General features: G+C 43.0%; 2 protein-coding genes across 6 annotated transcripts in view; one reads left to right on the top strand and one right to left on the bottom strand.

Annotated features, from left to right (window-relative positions):
* Window positions 1-756: 756 nt before the first annotated feature.
* Window positions 757-1,942, bottom strand: EMB1513 (copper ion transmembrane transporter). Of its 2 annotated transcripts, none has more exons than XM_078589155.1 (2): window positions 988-1,942; window positions 757-901 (listed from the first exon to the last, which is right to left on the bottom strand). In XM_078589155.1, exon 1 carries the CDS (start codon window positions 1,727-1,729, stop codon window positions 992-994), a length of 738 nt encoding a protein of 245 aa, XP_078445281.1. In that variant the 5' UTR covers window positions 1,730-1,942; the 3' UTR covers window positions 757-901; window positions 988-991. The 2 variants fall into 2 exon arrangements, with proteins under 2 accessions (XP_078445281.1, XP_078445282.1); XM_078589156.1 differs by having other exon boundaries at window positions 757-906.
* Window positions 1,943-8,868: 6,926 nt separating this feature from the next.
* The window catches only part of CHR18 (chromatin remodeling factor18), a 41,901-nt gene continuing 34,086 nt past the window's right edge, over window positions 8,869-16,683 (top strand). For 3 of the 4 annotated variants that reach the window (XM_078589312.1, XM_078589310.1, XM_078589313.1), the window contains exons 1-6: window positions 8,869-9,209; window positions 9,545-9,599; window positions 9,788-9,864; window positions 9,957-10,012; window positions 10,112-10,187; window positions 10,580-10,646. In XM_078589312.1, coding sequence (XP_078445438.1) covers window positions 8,913-9,209; window positions 9,545-9,599; window positions 9,788-9,864; window positions 9,957-10,012; window positions 10,112-10,187; window positions 10,580-10,646 — 628 coding nt within the window. In that variant the 5' untranslated portion in view covers window positions 8,869-8,912. The remainder of the gene's footprint in view (window positions 9,210-9,544; window positions 9,600-9,787; window positions 9,865-9,956; window positions 10,013-10,111; window positions 10,188-10,579; window positions 10,647-16,683) is intronic. The other variant, XM_078589311.1, reaches the window with a different exon arrangement.

The following is a 16,683-nucleotide window of genomic DNA, read 5'->3' on the forward strand; positions in this document are numbered from 1 at the left end:
ATCAAGGAATGACCAACGCCAAAGATCCTTGAAGAACTTGGATGACTTGGCCACATTAAATGCCAAATATGGTAATGATACAAGTATTCTGCACTAGCTATTAGGTCAACCTTCGCCAATCCCTGTCGTTCAAGAGAAAATATGTGGGTATTGCATCGCTGCTGTTCTTTTGTTCCTTCTTCGATGCAAAAATTTCCTTCTTGAATGACAGACACAGCCCTGATCTTCTTCAAAAAGAATTAATTACGGACCAAAATAATATTAAATACTTTTTTCTCTTGTTCTCCATAAGAAATAATGGACTAGTTTCCAGGTCTCAGACGGATGACGGTGGAGAAGAAAATAAATCAAATAAATTTCATGTCGCTGTAGCAATTATTACTCTTGGAAAATTTCCAGAGTTTTGCTGAGAAAGCAGCTGTGTCTGCATCTCATAATTCTGAATAATAATTAATAACTACACCACTTGCAACGAATCTGCGCTACTTCTGCGAGAACAATTGGTATCAGTAGCTTCCAAAAGTTTAGACATTTCAGAGGCAATTTCTCATCACTGGAGAAATGTACAGATCCATTGATTCATAATATGGTTTTGTGAGCTAGATTCATGCATACGTTAGATAGAGATAAGGTGCAGAGAAAGTAAAAGCGAATCAAGGAAAGCTTTCGGCCCTCTCTGGTAGAGATAAAGCCCATCATGCCCCAGAAAGACGCATAAATCCATCCAGATTCATGTGAATTATTTAGGCAGCGAAATGGTCAGAAATATATTCATAAAAGGAAAGCCACAAGTACAATGAAATATCTTACAGTCCAGAATTCCAGAGGCAACTCCTCAATTCAGCCCTCTCTGGTATACACTACACCCATCATCCTCTAGAGAGAGATCATGAGATGGTTTCTGCGCTAGATTCATGTATGTCAGTCAGAGAAACAGTCAGATATGCGATTCTGCAGAGAAAGAGAGAGCAAGAGAGAATAGCTGACAATTTCACAAGTCCCAGGAGAAGTCATCGCCGCTGAGGAGCTTCTTCCGGTGGGTCTTCTTCCTGGCGTCCGCCATGGCAGGCCTGGAGCCTCCGGCGCGGCGGCGGGCACTTCGCAAGCCGTCGAATTGCTCTGCCTCGTCTTCGTCTTCATCTTCGTCTTCGGCCTCGTCTTCATCTTCGGCGGGGCCGGCGTAGGGGCGGAGGCTGTGGACGGCGCCCTTGGGGAAGAACCTGGCGGAGGGGAGGTCGTCGAAGGGGCGGAGGACCTGCGGGCCGTCGCGGGGCGACCACATGTCGAAGCCGCCGGGCCGCTGGAAGCGGTCGGCGAGGACTTTGAGCTGCTCGTCGGCGGCGACGGAGAAGAGGGTCGGCGCGGCGTTGGCGACGGAGGGCGGCGGCGCTTCCCAGGGGCGTTCGAGCTCGGAGATGGCCGCGCGGAGCTCGGCCCGCTTGCGCATCTCGTAGATCTGGCGTTCTCGGGAGAGGCGGGCTTTGAGGAGTTGCTTGGCCTTCCTGGCTTGCATCCTCTTCCACTGCCATTTGGAGACTCCGCCGGGGAAGGTTCGCGGGCCGCCGCCCATCTCGATTGTCAGGCCCGGCGCGGCGGCGGAGACGGGGCTCGGCGGCGGGCCGCGGAGCTGGGCCGGCAGCGAGCCGGCCGATGAGAGGCCCCGCGAGCTCGGCGGCCGGCGCGCTTGCGACAAGCCGAACCCAGATGGCCGCATCGCCAAAGCTGCCATCTTTCCCTCTCCCCGCCGCAGGAGACCAGCCCCCCCAGAAGAAGAAGATCAAGATCAAGAGCAAGAACAAGAAGAAGATCAAGATCAAGAGCAAGAACAAGAAGAAGATCACGAAGAGATGGATGAGAGGAAATAGGAGGAGAAGGTTTTCTAGGGGTTTTCAATGGGGAAAGAGGAGGAGAGCCACTCGTTGGTAGGAAGAGATTTGGGAAGTGGAGTAATATCAGGGGAAAAGGCCGAATTTTTCTGGCAAAGACTGGAGTTAAGAACCCTCTGCGGACGGGGACGATTTTTTCGTCCCGGGACGAAAAAACGTCCTGTCCGAGGGCACGAACAAATTTCAGGACGAAAATTCGTCCCGGATACCACCGGGCAGGACGGTTTTCGTCCCGTGAGATGAAAAAACCGTCCGTCCGGAAGTCTAGGACGAAGGACGGACGGATGTGGACAAAAAACCGCTGGATTCACATCCGACAGCTGAGAGCTCGTCACGTGGCGTCGCTATGACAATTTGCATTAAGGTCCCTGTATTTATTCGCGCGTGCAAACTGCGCCGCTCAGAATTAATTGTAGATATGTCCATTTGCGTTCTATCTCCTTAGTAATTCCCTAAAAAACTTGAAAAAATCCATATTAATATATTAAAAACATAAAATGGGTAATTTTCGTCTGGGACAAAAATTTGTCCTGGGATGACCGGACGGGACGAAAAAACCATCCTGACATTATTGGACGGGACAGTTTTTTGTCGGTGGTCGAAAAACCGTCTCGTCCTTCGTCCCTGTGCTAACATCGGACGTAGGACGGGATGAAATTTGTCCCGTCCCGTCCTTCGTCCACGTCCGGGACGATCCGGTACTATACCTCTGCCCTTGAGGCTTTTTCTTCCACCAGAAACTTCAACCATCATATATTCATACTGAAGCTCACTTGCTCAGAGTGATTCTCCCGAGCTTGTTCAAAAACGATATTATGAGTTTCTACCATCTTCAAAAATGATAAATATGTATGCCAAGAGGAAAATATATCATGAATTTCTAGCATGCTCTAAAAAGATAAATATGTATGCCTATGTGTGATATTCCATTAGTATGTTATTATATCACATAATATTCTTAATCATATCATGATATAGTTAGTTGGTCAATTCAAATGAATGGATTTGTTCTTTTCATCAACCATAGTCCAATTATTTTGTATTGGATAGTCATAAGGACCAACCCCAAATGTAAATACAGAGCAACGAGCCTCGAATGATGGTGCCATTTATCATAAATACACCAGTATAGTGGTTAATTCATCCCTGAAAACGTGTGCAATCTGAATGTCCCATGCTATACGTGGTTAATATTTTAAATTAAAATTTATATGACATACAATTAAAATTTAAATGTCATTTGAGTTTCATTCCCTTCAATTTATAGAACGGTAGTTATATTTATCAATGCCCTAAACATCCGTTTAAAACTTAATGTGACATCACATCATAATAATGTCAAATACAAATTCAAAATAGATGAAAACATGAAGTCAACAACCCATACATTGATATGTACTTAAAAGGGCACGGGGTAAAGTGCCTTTGTGAACAGCTCACCTGCCGTTGCATAAGTCACGATGATTTTAGTAGAAACTACTTTATAAATAGGCATCCATGTGCTTGATGTCTTTCCGTTGGAGGAACTGACTAATTAAATCACAATATAATTATATTATTTTCATTGTATATATTTTAGGACTCTCAATATCATACTGGCTTATTAAGCCACATAGATTATGAAACTTCACAGAAAAAGGTACTTATATTCCTTCCTAACTGATGCATATGTTCTGATTAGTACCATGTAAATCCTCCTGGAACTTCAAATATATATCAAGGTGAATATCTCCTTAGACATAACCAAGGAAAAAATTGTCTATATGATACCCACAAATAGGGAGCTATTAACATGTATCCAATATCCGTTATCGGATATCCTCACTCCATTATCGATATCTTTCATCCTAAAAAAGCATGGCAGACAATAGCAGATATAGAGAAGCAGAGAATGATGAGGATACGAATATTGTTAAGCATAAATTTTTCGAGCTCTTGGGTTACTCGACTATGACTCTTGATATATTTCCTATGTTGAGACATGGGAATTGTAATTGTTAACCAATTCTCACTCCATTATCGGAAAATATAAAGATGAAATCAGTAAAAATGCAGATTGCTCATGGATAAAAGCATCGATTACAAACACCATATGGAAATTTTATGTTATCCATCACAGATATCTGATATCTGAGATTTGATTACCAGTTGATGAATATACAAACCCTTATCAATGTCTTTATCTTTAAAGTAGTATTGAACCTACTTTGAAAGTATTTATGTTTAACTTACGTGTCAATTTAAAATATTATTAGATAACCAATCGTAAAGGATAAATCAGGTAAATGAACGTACTTGACCATATTTCAGAAAACAAATCGAGAACGTCCAAGTGGATATGAATATAAACACGAAGCTTCACCTTACTAAGATTATCACCCTTGATAATAGTGTTTTTACAATGAGAAAAAACTTCTATTGAGCATCTCAAGGTGGCCTGAGTCTCTCAAAGTATCAATTTCAACAAAATCTGTACTGCAATTACATAATGCGGTTCGCCCTAGGTCTGTCGTACTAAAATTTCAAGTTGATAGTTATTGATATCCTTTAAAAACTATTTTCTAAAATTTTCATTGAAGTAGTATGTACACTAGGCATGCCTATTATCCACTATGGCTCAATTTTTCTTCATTCATGCACCACAAACTCGTACCTTTGTATTGTGTAATATTTGCACATATGCTCTTCTAACGAGTATGAAATAAGACTGCTGTAATAATCTGAACAGATTTAATTAGACTGTTGCACCTTATATTGGCCGTTTTGTCCTAATGAACAGATAACAGGTTTTCTCTTCTACTGCACGTTAAGGCCATAAATAGGTCAGCATCAGCTCTAGCTTTTAGCACAGTTGGTAAGCCCTTGAATCTGACACATAACCCATACCCAAAGTTTCAATAGGAATGATAAAGATAATTTATATATTTATTTAACTCAAAAACATCATTTTCCAGAACATTGAGGTTGCTGTAGATTAATTGCCACATTTTAATCTCCATTTAAATATGTATCTTTTACATTCATTTGTTGCAATTAGATATAAAAATGAGCTTTTGTTCTTACAAAAGTTTGTCATGACTTTATAATAGGAATGCAGATTCAATTACTAATGCACCATTCTTTGTGCAAAACAATTATCTAAAAACTGGGTCTGCATCACACTGAAAAACTATATGAATATGCATGTCACAATTTCAGTTCAGATAAACGGATAATGAAGTCGAAGATACTCATTTAAACCCAAAAAATATATTTTCTGAATTGAGGATAAACTATTGAATAAATCTCCATACAATATTATGTGTGATAAGGTCGAAAAATATGTGTTTAATGTCGTTAGTTAAGGGTTTTCAAACTTAGCCAATAAAATTATTAATCCCATAGTTCTCAAGTAAGGGGTCGAACCCTAGGGAGGCGAAGGTAAGTTTCACTTTTTATCGACTTAGGATTAAGAACTCTAAATTGGATTGATATGACATCCTTTTACTCAAGTGATAGAAATACTTGTAAGTTGTATCTAACCTTGTATTTTTTAACTCAAATTGTCTCAATTAACAGAGACTTAATTTCTAACTTTTTTTATCAATGAGAATCAGACTTATGATTAGTTAACAATGATTGATAAGAATTGCTAAATAATCTCCTACTTTGATTGCCTAAGTGTCTATTTGATTTTAGATTTTTGGAATTTTAGCATTACTCTTCCCTAAATTGTTTTAATCACTAAAGCCTAAATTAGAAGTCCACTACAGACATTCATCATTTATTTACCCAAAAACTTAATTCAGTTTGAATTATGTTTTTAGGTTATTCAGTGAATTGGAAATGGTTTAGAAATTTTATTGAATTCTAGTTGATTTATTAATTTTTTGGGTAAAACATGCTCATTGTTTCTCACAAATTGGAAGTGTCACTGTTTCTCACTGTTTTTATGTTGTTTTTGCATTTTTTATCCAAACTTATCTCAACATTGGGGAATACCTTAAATTAGAAAATCGTGACAACGATCTGCTAATTACAGAAATTAGGAATTAATACGAGTGATAAGAGATTCAATTCGATTCAAGTTGGTCTCGCATCAAGAGTATTAATCGATTCTAAAACAAAGGAAAATTCGAGAATTAAAAGGATTGAAATTGAAATTTAAAGCAAAACTTTGAACGTAAGCAGAATTATAAAATTGCTAAAATTGAACACGAAATCAAGCGTAAAATTAATTCAGATTGAGCCTAGAAATACCAGGAGTGACTGAGAATTGACTAGAAATAACTCCGCGCAAAGAACATTCCAATTTCCCATGAATTGATGCTTGAATTTTGGGGAAGAACACAGTGATGGATCGTTGGAATTACCGTCCAATTTGACCTCCAAATTCCACTCAGGGAGTTCTTGAGTCTTCAAGGGAGCTAGGCAATCTCTCCTCAAGCTACCAAATCAAGAACGCCTTTCCATTTCTCCCTTCCTCCAATTTATCACCGCAAATCGGAAGAACGAGTTCTTCAGATTCTATTATTTATTTAATTTTGTTTGCTGTGTACGCAGGCTGAATGGAGCGCCGCGATTGATCCACTTGTTGCCGCGTATACACCATCCTTCACGCGCACAGCGCCGCATACGTGTGATTTGCACGGATGCCACTTCACAGTCAGCATGAGATCTGTGACCTGATTGGTCCTCATACTGCTGCGCACGGGCTTAACTAGCTACATTGCATGCATCGAGTTTAGTCACACAGGATTGGTCCACGTATGGCTTCGCATGGGGCGCGACACACACGTTGATGTGTACGTGTGTGTCACACACCAAAGATGTTTGCCTCACTCCTGATTGGCCAGCGCACTTTTTGGTGCATTTTCTGCGCATTTAACAACCAATTAGAGCTTAAACTCACCCAATAAGGGCCAGTTTCATAAAAAAAGATTTTTATTCAAAATTAACTGAAATAAATTGTAAAAAACCATTTATTAATGCAAATAAAATGCTTTATTAACTTCTAAAACAAGTTTTATTGTTAATTTAATTTTTTTTTATATAAATAGGTCAATTAAAACATTTTATTTCTTATAAAATTCAAATTCTAAGATGTTTGGAATGTATTAATCAACCTAATTGTTTATCAAAAATATTGTTTCTCTTGAAAATTAAGAAAAGTCTTGTTTTAAAGTAAAATCATGACAGCATGCACTAAACTTTAATGTTTTTAAAAGTTGAAAGCCCACATATATGATAAAAAGTGCATTTTATTAGTTCTTAATTGCATGTAATCAATGTGTCATAATAATCTTGATCCTTTATTTTTTTCTAATGAAATGTATGCACTCGTTGGATTTATACCCTTACCCCTTGTATTTTTTATCTTTTAGGAAAAAGTTGAGGTAGCTAGACCAGTCTATTCAGAAGAGAAATTTTAAATATGCTAAATGTAACATTGAAAAGTATTAGCGACCCCTTATTCAAACTCCCCAAAATAATAATCCCAGAGGACACTCTCGAGAATACAAGTATATCTCAAGCGACCCTTTATTCATATACATTTAGAGGAAAGAAGTTTTTGTCATCTTTAATTTTATTCACATGCAGCTAAATACTCAATATCCAAATTTGATTCTAGAGATGTCTCCGATGTACTATAAAAAATTTGTTCAATATGAATCTCCCAAATGTGCATGAAACACAAACAGGGTCATTATTTCTTCACTTATACTGCTAATTGTAAACTTCACCCCAATTTGATATTTGAAAGGTTGAGTGATTCCTTGTATCCCTGGTGATATTACCAAGCATCACACTTTACATTTCTACTCCTTATTAACAATGGGCTTGCCCAAAACTTTGTGCCAAGTTATTAGTAAATGCTACTAAAAAATATGAAGACATTTTTGGCAATTCTTATTTATCTGTGAAATGGACATATTATCCAAATTTTAAACATAGTTATAGATAGTTTTATGAATCATTTTATCTACATTTAAACTAAATCATTTAAACATTCTAATGTATGATGATATGATTTCCATATAATAATGGCCACGGCATCATCACATAATGCGTAGATTGTTTGTTTTGATTAATATTCACAGTAAGATTTATTGCTTAATTAATAAATGAAATGGTCACGCCTTCTTCGAAATGATATACCACAACTCAACCTATGTTCAAAACATCTATCAACATCATCATGTAAAGACACATTATTCCGGAGTGAAATGGATTATCTTAATACCCACTATTCTCATAAAAAAGAAAGAAAAAATTCCCATAAAGATGAAACTTTGACAGGGCAAAAATCTGGGATTCATGTTGGTTTCAAGAGGGAGCAATATGTTCTTCCCTAACCCCTGGATTAAAGGCCAAATAATTGCAGGTGATACCTTATAATATTCATACATACTAGGTGATAAATATACCATTATTTTCTCATTTGATCTCTCAGAGAATTCATAAAAATAGTACGTGTAAATCCCAAACTATCAATCCTTGCACGAATGCCTTTTGAAAGCAAAGTCAATGTTGACAATTGTAGAATTTATGAAGGTCAAATTGTATTTACCACTTTCAAACTTTTTCTCATTTGATCTCTCAGAGATTTCATAAAAATGGCTTGTGGAAATCTCCAGTGACCAATCCTCACATGAATGGGTTCTCATAGGAAAGTCAACTGAGAAAATAAAATAATTTACGAATTTCAAACTTCCATACACCATTTTCCAATGTTGGTATGAATTTCTCTGAGCAATAAAGTGACCTAGTACATACAGACATATAATCGCTAATTGACTTGGGATTTTTTTGAATAAAATGATTATTTGAGCAATCAAGTGGCTTTGTCAAATTCATCTAAAGGCAACGGTTCATTTTAACTCCCATTGACTCATGAATATTGTATAATAAATGGAAATAAATGGATTTAAAATATTTTAATGACACCTATAAATAGCCCGCCACACGAATTTCAAAAGCTTGGTCTGGTTCAAAAATGGCCGCTACGATTTCCTGAGAAGGGGGGGGGGGTAGTTAGTGAAGGGGATGGAGCTCGACGATGACTGGGAGCTGAGCGCGGAGGAATTCGATCTCCTGGAGAAGGAGGCCGTCCGGAAGATCAGCGAGCGGAAAGAATCATCCGATGCGGCGTCCACATCCTGCGGAATCTCCAATGTTCATGCTTCCGACTCATCTCCATCTGCGTCGCAACCTCGATCCGATCATCCTAGAGAAGATTTATTTCGCGCCACAAAGATTTCACGCTGTAATTTGCAGAATTCAACGTCTGAGAACGTTTCACAATGCGACAGTGCAACCGAGAAGGTTAGCCAGACGAACACGGTTAGTGCGCGGCATTGAGCTTTGGATCTGTCTCGGTTTTACTCTGCGGTTAAGGTTCACGGAATGCGCCGTGTTTTTTATTATTGGACTTGAGTCTCGAGTTGTTTGTACCGCTGTGCGTCGTTTGTTCTGCGCATCTTCTCTGCTGATTTCGGAATTCACTGATAAACCTTATTGATTGACGGATTGCGAAACGTCGTGGTCTTCGTATTGATCACGACGAACGTACCCAATCTCGGAAAATAACTCATTCGTCGCTTATCTTTTCTTTTATAGTTTATTACGGTTGAATATTTTGCATTGTGGGCTGTCTCTCCTAACCTCTTCTCAACCAGGGAGGCGCGTTTCTTCCCCCAGCCTTTCAAACTCTGGATAAATCAAAAGAGAAGGGTAAGTGTTTTCTTTTTCTCTTTTGGGCGTTCGTCACTATCTTCCGTTTCGATTTTGTTTATTTGTTCGGTTCGTTATATTCTTTTTTTTGGGTTCTATTTTTTACGTGTTAAATCTCGCATTACTGGAAAATGTTGGCGAGTAGCTGCGTTGCCGTTTCCCTTTTCTCATTGGCGTGATGTTTTCAGGCAACCTCCCAAAGCTAACCCTCAGATTCTGTCTTCATCCCAGTGGTGATATAGCTGCAAAGTTTTCATATAATCAAGTACTCGGCTTCCTTATATAAGTCCCATATGAATGTTGTTATGTCTTCAGTATATATATTTTTCGTGCTAAATATTTTTATGTTTTTTCTAGGTACTTGTGGATGCTTTTCACATGATACCGAGAGCAAGTTGGCATGCAAGAGAAAGGTTTTCCCTGGACATTAATTTTGTTTGAATCTGGGCTACTTTTCCGATTCTTCACAGGAAATGATAGGAAGCAATTAAATGACTTCTGTGTCCTCCTAGACTTTGGTTGATTCCCGCATCATCTCTATCGGCGGCTGAAGAGGTCCTTCGCAGGGTTACTAGTGCAAACGTTGAAGTATGATAATATCACTTCACATTTCCTTTATGTCACTCTCATGATACGTCAGTATTATCATATTTATCTTTCTTATCATTTTTGATTTGATGGTATTTATGCCTATAAGGTTGCCAAAGACTCATATGGTTGATAAGAGGTTATTTAATATTTAGTAATATTCTAAATTATTTCTGAAAAGATTTAATGTGAATGTCCCGTTTTCATAACCCAAAGATTTAGTCCCTCTGCTATTTCTTCTTCATGTGTAGACTCCTTCCCCTTCTCGTGCACAATTACTTCTGATCTCCTGTGCTTCACTCATATTTGCAAATCTTACTTTGAAGCATCTGTTTTCAATAGGTGAAGATTGTTCAGATCATCTAACCATGTTCTTTTTCCTTGCCTATCAGATTCAGAGGTTGGATCCTCTTGTTTATCGTGCCATTGTTGCCGCATCTAATGCTCCAGATCTTCAAGGTACATGCCGCATTATGCCTTTGTCCAAGCCTTTTTTGTTTGGCATTTGTAATTTTCAAATTAGCCCCTACTTATCTTCCCTCTGGGTACTTCCTTTTATAACATCACGAAGTTTCTTAAACACCCTAGGTAGTTAACTCCTTCGACTTCCCTCATGCCATCACATGAGTGATGTCTTGATACTATCCCGTGTCGAGACCGGATCGATCGATTCTGTTGTAACGTTTGGATTGTAAACTTGAAAATCTTAATTGACCAAATTGATGTCCATGACCACAGATAGGAAGAGATTATCTGAGGTAGGAGGGAAGGAGGTAGAGAGAGAGATTCCCAGGGAGAAAGGGAGGAACAAGAATGATGAGGAATAGCAAAGGATCGCCGATGAAGGGGTTCATCGCTCAGCAGGGTATGACAACACCGATCTGCACGCACTGAGAGGGAAGGTCACGACCTGGGAATGAAGAGGAGAGGTAGAGAGGAGAAACTCACAATGATACTTCCTGCCTTCTTCTCCTAAAACAGACGCTTAAATGAACCCCGAAATGGGCTGGCCAGGGCTTCTGAACCGGGCCGCTGTCATGGCTTCTTGCAAACATAGATGTGTTGCAAACATAGAAGTCCTCAAACTGAAAGTCAGGGAAGTGATCACGGAGTGTGGCAGCCCATTCCCACGTGCCATCAGAGGCTGCGATGCCTTGCCGATGGGTGAGGACTTCGCATCCAAGGGGGGAGGGATGGAAGCAGAGATCTTGGCAGGTATTACCTGCCAGACTTTGTCTTTGTGAGGTGAGGCGGAAGCTGTTGGGACGGAACAGCGGCGGGAGCGGCTTTCTTGAGCTTAGACACATGGAAGAGGGATGGATGTGGGCGTTGGGCGGAAGAGAGAGCTTGTAGGCGACGGCACCCAATTGCTGTGTATTGGCATGTGGACCAAAGTAGGGGGGCGCGAGCTTCTCGAACTGGTGCAGGGCGAGAGACTGCATGCAATATGGGAGTAGCTTGAGGTATACCCAGTCATCCACAACAAATTCCGTGGGGCGACGATGCTTGTCAGCCTGGGTCTTCATGAGGACCTTGGCGCGGTTGAGGTGCTGGCGAACAAGGTCGAGGTGGGAAACCAACCCAACACGAAGGAGGGCACACCCATACGTGGCTTCAAAAGAAGTCATCTTGATGGCTGAGTCATCTTGATTTGCACGGGCGTAGGAAGAGTTTGGAGTAGGCGCACCAGGGCGGGCCTGGAGGTCTTGTTATGTTGGCAGACATGACAAGCATTGACAAAGGTCTTGATGTTGCATTTCATGGCCGTCCAAAAGAACTGCGAGGCGATGTACTTGTAGGTCTTGAGGAACCCCCCGGACCTCTTATCGCCCTTGCGTGGAACTTGTTGAGAACGAGGTCGATGAAGTGAGAGGCCTTGGGCAGTACCACCCTGCCAACATAGAGGGGTGTCTTGTTAAAGACGGAAAAGTGCGGGGAAGGGGCCTGGCCTGCTTGAATGTCGTGGATGATGGATGCGAGCTTGGGATCCTTGGACATGGCCTGGCGGATGGCTAGCAGGTCTTCCCAATGGGACCAGGAGATGGTATGGAGAGTGAACTCTGTTGAACAATGTACTTGAATTCCCTCTTCTCTGTTCTCCACAATTTCTCTATGACACTGTATGGAAGGGAAGAGAGAAGAGAAGAAACGAGATCCAAGAAAATGAACAACTAACTTGATTGATTATCTCTATGGGGTTCCTTGGCTTATATAGATGCCAAGTTGTACATCCACATGGGCTAATAGTAGAAGGCCCAGTACAAGAAAGTACCAAAAATAGGAATGAATAAAAGAAAGAAAATGAATAAGGAAAGAATGTCCCGGCTGACAAACTCCTTGGGTTAGGAGAGGCGTGACAATGCATCTGCAGCAACGTTCGTGCGCCCCGTCTTGTACTGGATTGTTAAGTGATAACCCAAGAGCTTAGACAACCACTTGTTGTAATCGACTTGTACCTCGCGCTGCTCCAATAAGTGCTTGAGGCTTTGTTGGTTTGTGCCGATGACGAATGACTGGAAGAGCAGATAGTGGCATCATTTTTGCACCAAGAGGACGATAGCCATCAATTTCCGCTCATAGGCTGACCAGCCGGTTGTGCTGCAAAAGCACAGCCTTGACATCCATTCCACAGGCATGTCTTCAAAACAAACTTGTGAGCAAAGTCAGGGACGATGAGTACCAGAGCCAAGGAGAGAGTGTGTTTTAGCTGCTTGAACGTCGATTGAGCCTCAGGTGACTAGGCAAACATGCCCTTTTAGAGGACGCAGGTAAGGGGCCACGCAATGGAAGCGTAACCGGCAATGAACAGCTGGTAGTAGCCCGCCAAGCCAAGAAACCTACGGAGGTGGCTATGGGTGAAGGGCCGCGCCACTTGCGAACTTCACACATTTTCTCTCCGTCCGTTGCAATGCCTACAGAAATCACCCAATGGTGCAGCTATTCAAGTTGTGGCTGGAGGAAAAAACATTTCGTGACGTTGACGAAGAGCGAATGGGCTTCGAGGAGTTGTCAGACTTGCCTGAGATGCTCCACATGCTCATCTTGAGAGCGGCTGTAGATCAAAATATCCTTAAAAAAGACCAAAACAAACCTCCGTAGGACAGCCTGGAAGACGTGGTTCATCAAGGCCTGGAATGTTGCCGAAGCGTTGGATAACACTAATGGCATGATGTTAGGATACCAGCACGATGAATAAGATACCGGCACTATTTCCTCTCTGAATAACCGTTGTAGAATGATGAAAATAGCGAGAATGAGTGATATCAACTGGAATGTATCAAAACAGCGTTAACGCTAACAATCGTTCCACTGAGAAAGGAAATATTCCAAGATCTGTAGGAGAGCAACACCAAGGAACGAGTTACACTGATGAAGGTCTCAGCGATAAACCAAATATGGAGAGAGAGATCCGCGGGGGGCGGTGAGAGGAAGAGAGACTGTCGTCCGAATCAGCGCCAACAGCCTGCGATAGGAGAATCTCCAGTCGCCTTGCCCTCGTCGTAACAACTTCTCGATGCCTTTTCCGAACTCGCCCTTTACTCTTATATTTATTCTTCTAGTCTTCCCGCTCTTATTCTGTTATGCCCACGTGTCGTCAATTCGCACGTGCGGGCTCGTCCTCTCTCCTTCGCTTTGTTTGGTAAGTTCTGGTTCGTTGCTTATCACATGACTAGGTACTTGTAGTGTCCCAAGTGTGTACAGAACGCCATCTTGGCGATATCATGGTTGTGCATCCGGACCTGGTGGTTGCCGGATTTGAGGAGCTCGTCGACCACGGGAATCAGGAAACGGTTGGGAACCTTAATCAGGCCGGATTTGAGGACACAGAACCTCCATCCGTTGTCTTTGTTGTGCACCAAGAGTGGAGGGCTGGATTAGGGATTGCACGAGGATCGAATAATGCACGCATCAAGTTGCTCCTGTACTAACCGCTCGAGCTCGTTCTTCTGTAGGTGAGAATAGCAGGAGGGTCGTGAATTGGCGGGCCACATACATGGGAGGAGGGGAATTTGGTGGCCGAAAACGCGTTGAGGGGGCAGTTCGCCGAGGGGTTTCTTTACCCACAGGAACTGATGCTCCAAGAGCACTTGCACTTCGACAAAGGCTGGGCAGGACCTGAGGGGCTTGATGATGTTGTGTACATGACGTATAAGGTGCCTGCGGTACTATCAGTTTGGTATCGTGTAGCACCAGTCTTGCAAGTATCGGGATTGGCCGCCAATGTATACCGCACTCCATCCACTTGGAACTTGAGGAGAAAGAGATCCCAGTGTGCTTACTGTTAGTGTGACGTCATAGGGTTAGTGGGTCCCTGTTCTATAAGGCCCACTAACCCCACTTATCCCTCAACTATCTTAGGGTATAAATACCCTCTTCTTGTAACTCCCTAAACCATCAACGAGTATTCTTGTCTTCCTCCTTGACATGGTATCAGAGCCCTAGGCTCTTACTCGAGTTGGTCCCTGTGGAAGACATCTCCCACAGCGTTTTTTTTCTTTTTTCTCTCCTTGTTCAAGCGTCGCTGTCCGCTGCTTTCTTCATCGGCGGTTCTTTTTTCAAGCGGTTGATCTGCAGATTCATTCGAATTCTGCAGATCCCGTCGTCAATCTGTTGTAGTCATCTCTGAAGGTGATAAACGGCCAGCCACCTGCCGGAAAACGTCCGGAAAACGGCCCAGATCGACCGCCGGAGCCGTCCCCACCGGAAGCAACCGTCGCGGACGAAAACGGCGCCGGACGTCATCCAGTCGCGTCCCAGGGCGTCAACCGTCCGTCAACCGGACGGGTTTCGCGTCAACCGGACGACTTTATCGTCAACCGGACGACTTTATCCGTCATCCGGACGGCTTAACCGTCAACCGGACGGACCGATTCGTCAACCGCCCGTCTGTGACGTCATCCCGAGGCCAGAATCGTCATCCAGTCGCGTCATCCACCGTCAACCGCCCGTTTCTCTGTCCTCCGACGCTAATTTTGCTGCCTGTGCCCCGCCTCGTCATCTGGACTGCTCGTTTCTCCTGTCGTCTGACGACGTCTCTGCTGCCCGTGTCAATACTGATGGCCGAACCCAAGCCTAGTGCCTCGAAGGTCGAAAATTTACCTGCTGATCTTATTTATACTGAGGCGGACTTTGCGGACAAGCTCCCTTCAAGCAAAATCGGCACGCCACTTCCCGTCCCGGTGGACAGTCAGCGTCTTCGTGGTCCGAACATCCTACAATGGATGACGTTTGTCGAGACCACTCTGCAGGCTCGGCTCCTCTTCAAGCATTGCACGCATCCACCTATACCGAAGACGAGCCCGTACTTCTCCGCATGGCAGGCCGAGGAGCATTTTATCCGCGGTTGGCTTCTCAATCAGACCCTGCATCCGGAGATTTACTCCAAATTCAGGAACCGTCTAACCGTCAAAGCTTTTTGGGACCAAGCACGTTCATTTGGAGGTTCCGACCAGAACAATTGGCGCCTCTTCCGGATCTCGACTTCCTTAAGCAAGATTGTTCAGGGAACTATGTCCATAGCCGACTATGCTATGGCTCACCGGGAGAAATGGGATGATATTGACTATTATGCTCCGGGTGAAGGGACGGACAATGCAGATCGACGTGTTACCGTACGGCTCCGTCTCATGGGATTCTTGGCCGGCCTGAACCCTGCGTATGATGCCATCAGCAGTCAGGCCCTGAAGCGCGCCGAAGGCCTTCCAGACTTCGACTCACTTGTCCAGGAACTCACTGAAGCGGAAAGCCATTCGCAGTTTCGGCAGTCCACTCCCGTGGATCCTATATCGGACTCCTCTGCTCTTCTCACCCGACCGTCTACGACTCCCACTGGACCGGGACCGGAGAAGGCACTTCCGAAGTGCGATTACTGTGGAAAGTTTGGGCATATCAAACCCAACTGTTTCAAGCGCCTGAATCGCGAGTCCCGGGGACCGCCCAAGAAAAGAGAACCTAAGGAAGCAAAGGACAAAGCTCTCATTGCCGAGACATCGTCTCCTGGGTCTACTTCCGTCGACCAGCTGACGGCAGAGGTAGCCCGGCTCACCGCCATGGTGTCAGCCATGCAGTCCCAGTCCACGGCTTCCTTCGGCAACTTCGGTGGGTCATCTCCTTCTTCATCTAGTGATTGGTATTGTGGGACGTCTGCTCTTACCGCACCACTTCTGTCGGATACCACCTGGGTGATTGATTCGGGAGCTACCGAGCATATGACTCCGTTCAATCACAGATTCGTGTCCTACGAAGCATGTTGGGAAGTCGGTCAGTTCTTACAGCGGCGGAGGCAGACTTCGGTAGCCGGTATTGGGGCAATCCATGTGGACGGCCTCGGTGTAGTCACGAATGTTTTGCATGTGCCATCTCTTCGTGCTGTGCTTATGTCCCCTCAGCGACTTGTTGATTCACTTTATTGCTCATTTCACCTTCAGCCTGATGGAATGTTCTTGTCTGACAAGGTGGGGAGGACTATTACGATTAGACGGGATCGAGATTTGCT

This window comes from Wolffia australiana, chromosome 17 (assembly GCF_029677425.1).
Source record: "Wolffia australiana isolate 7733 chromosome 17, ASM2967742v1".
Classification (NCBI taxonomy): Eukaryota; Viridiplantae; Streptophyta; class Magnoliopsida; order Alismatales; family Araceae; genus Wolffia; species Wolffia australiana.

Bases quoted from the DNA above. Each gene is read 5' to 3' on its own strand.
- EMB1513 (XM_078589155.1), bottom strand. From the start codon at position 1,729: ATGGCAGCTTTGGCGATGCGGCCATCTGGGTTCGGCTTGTCGCAAGCG.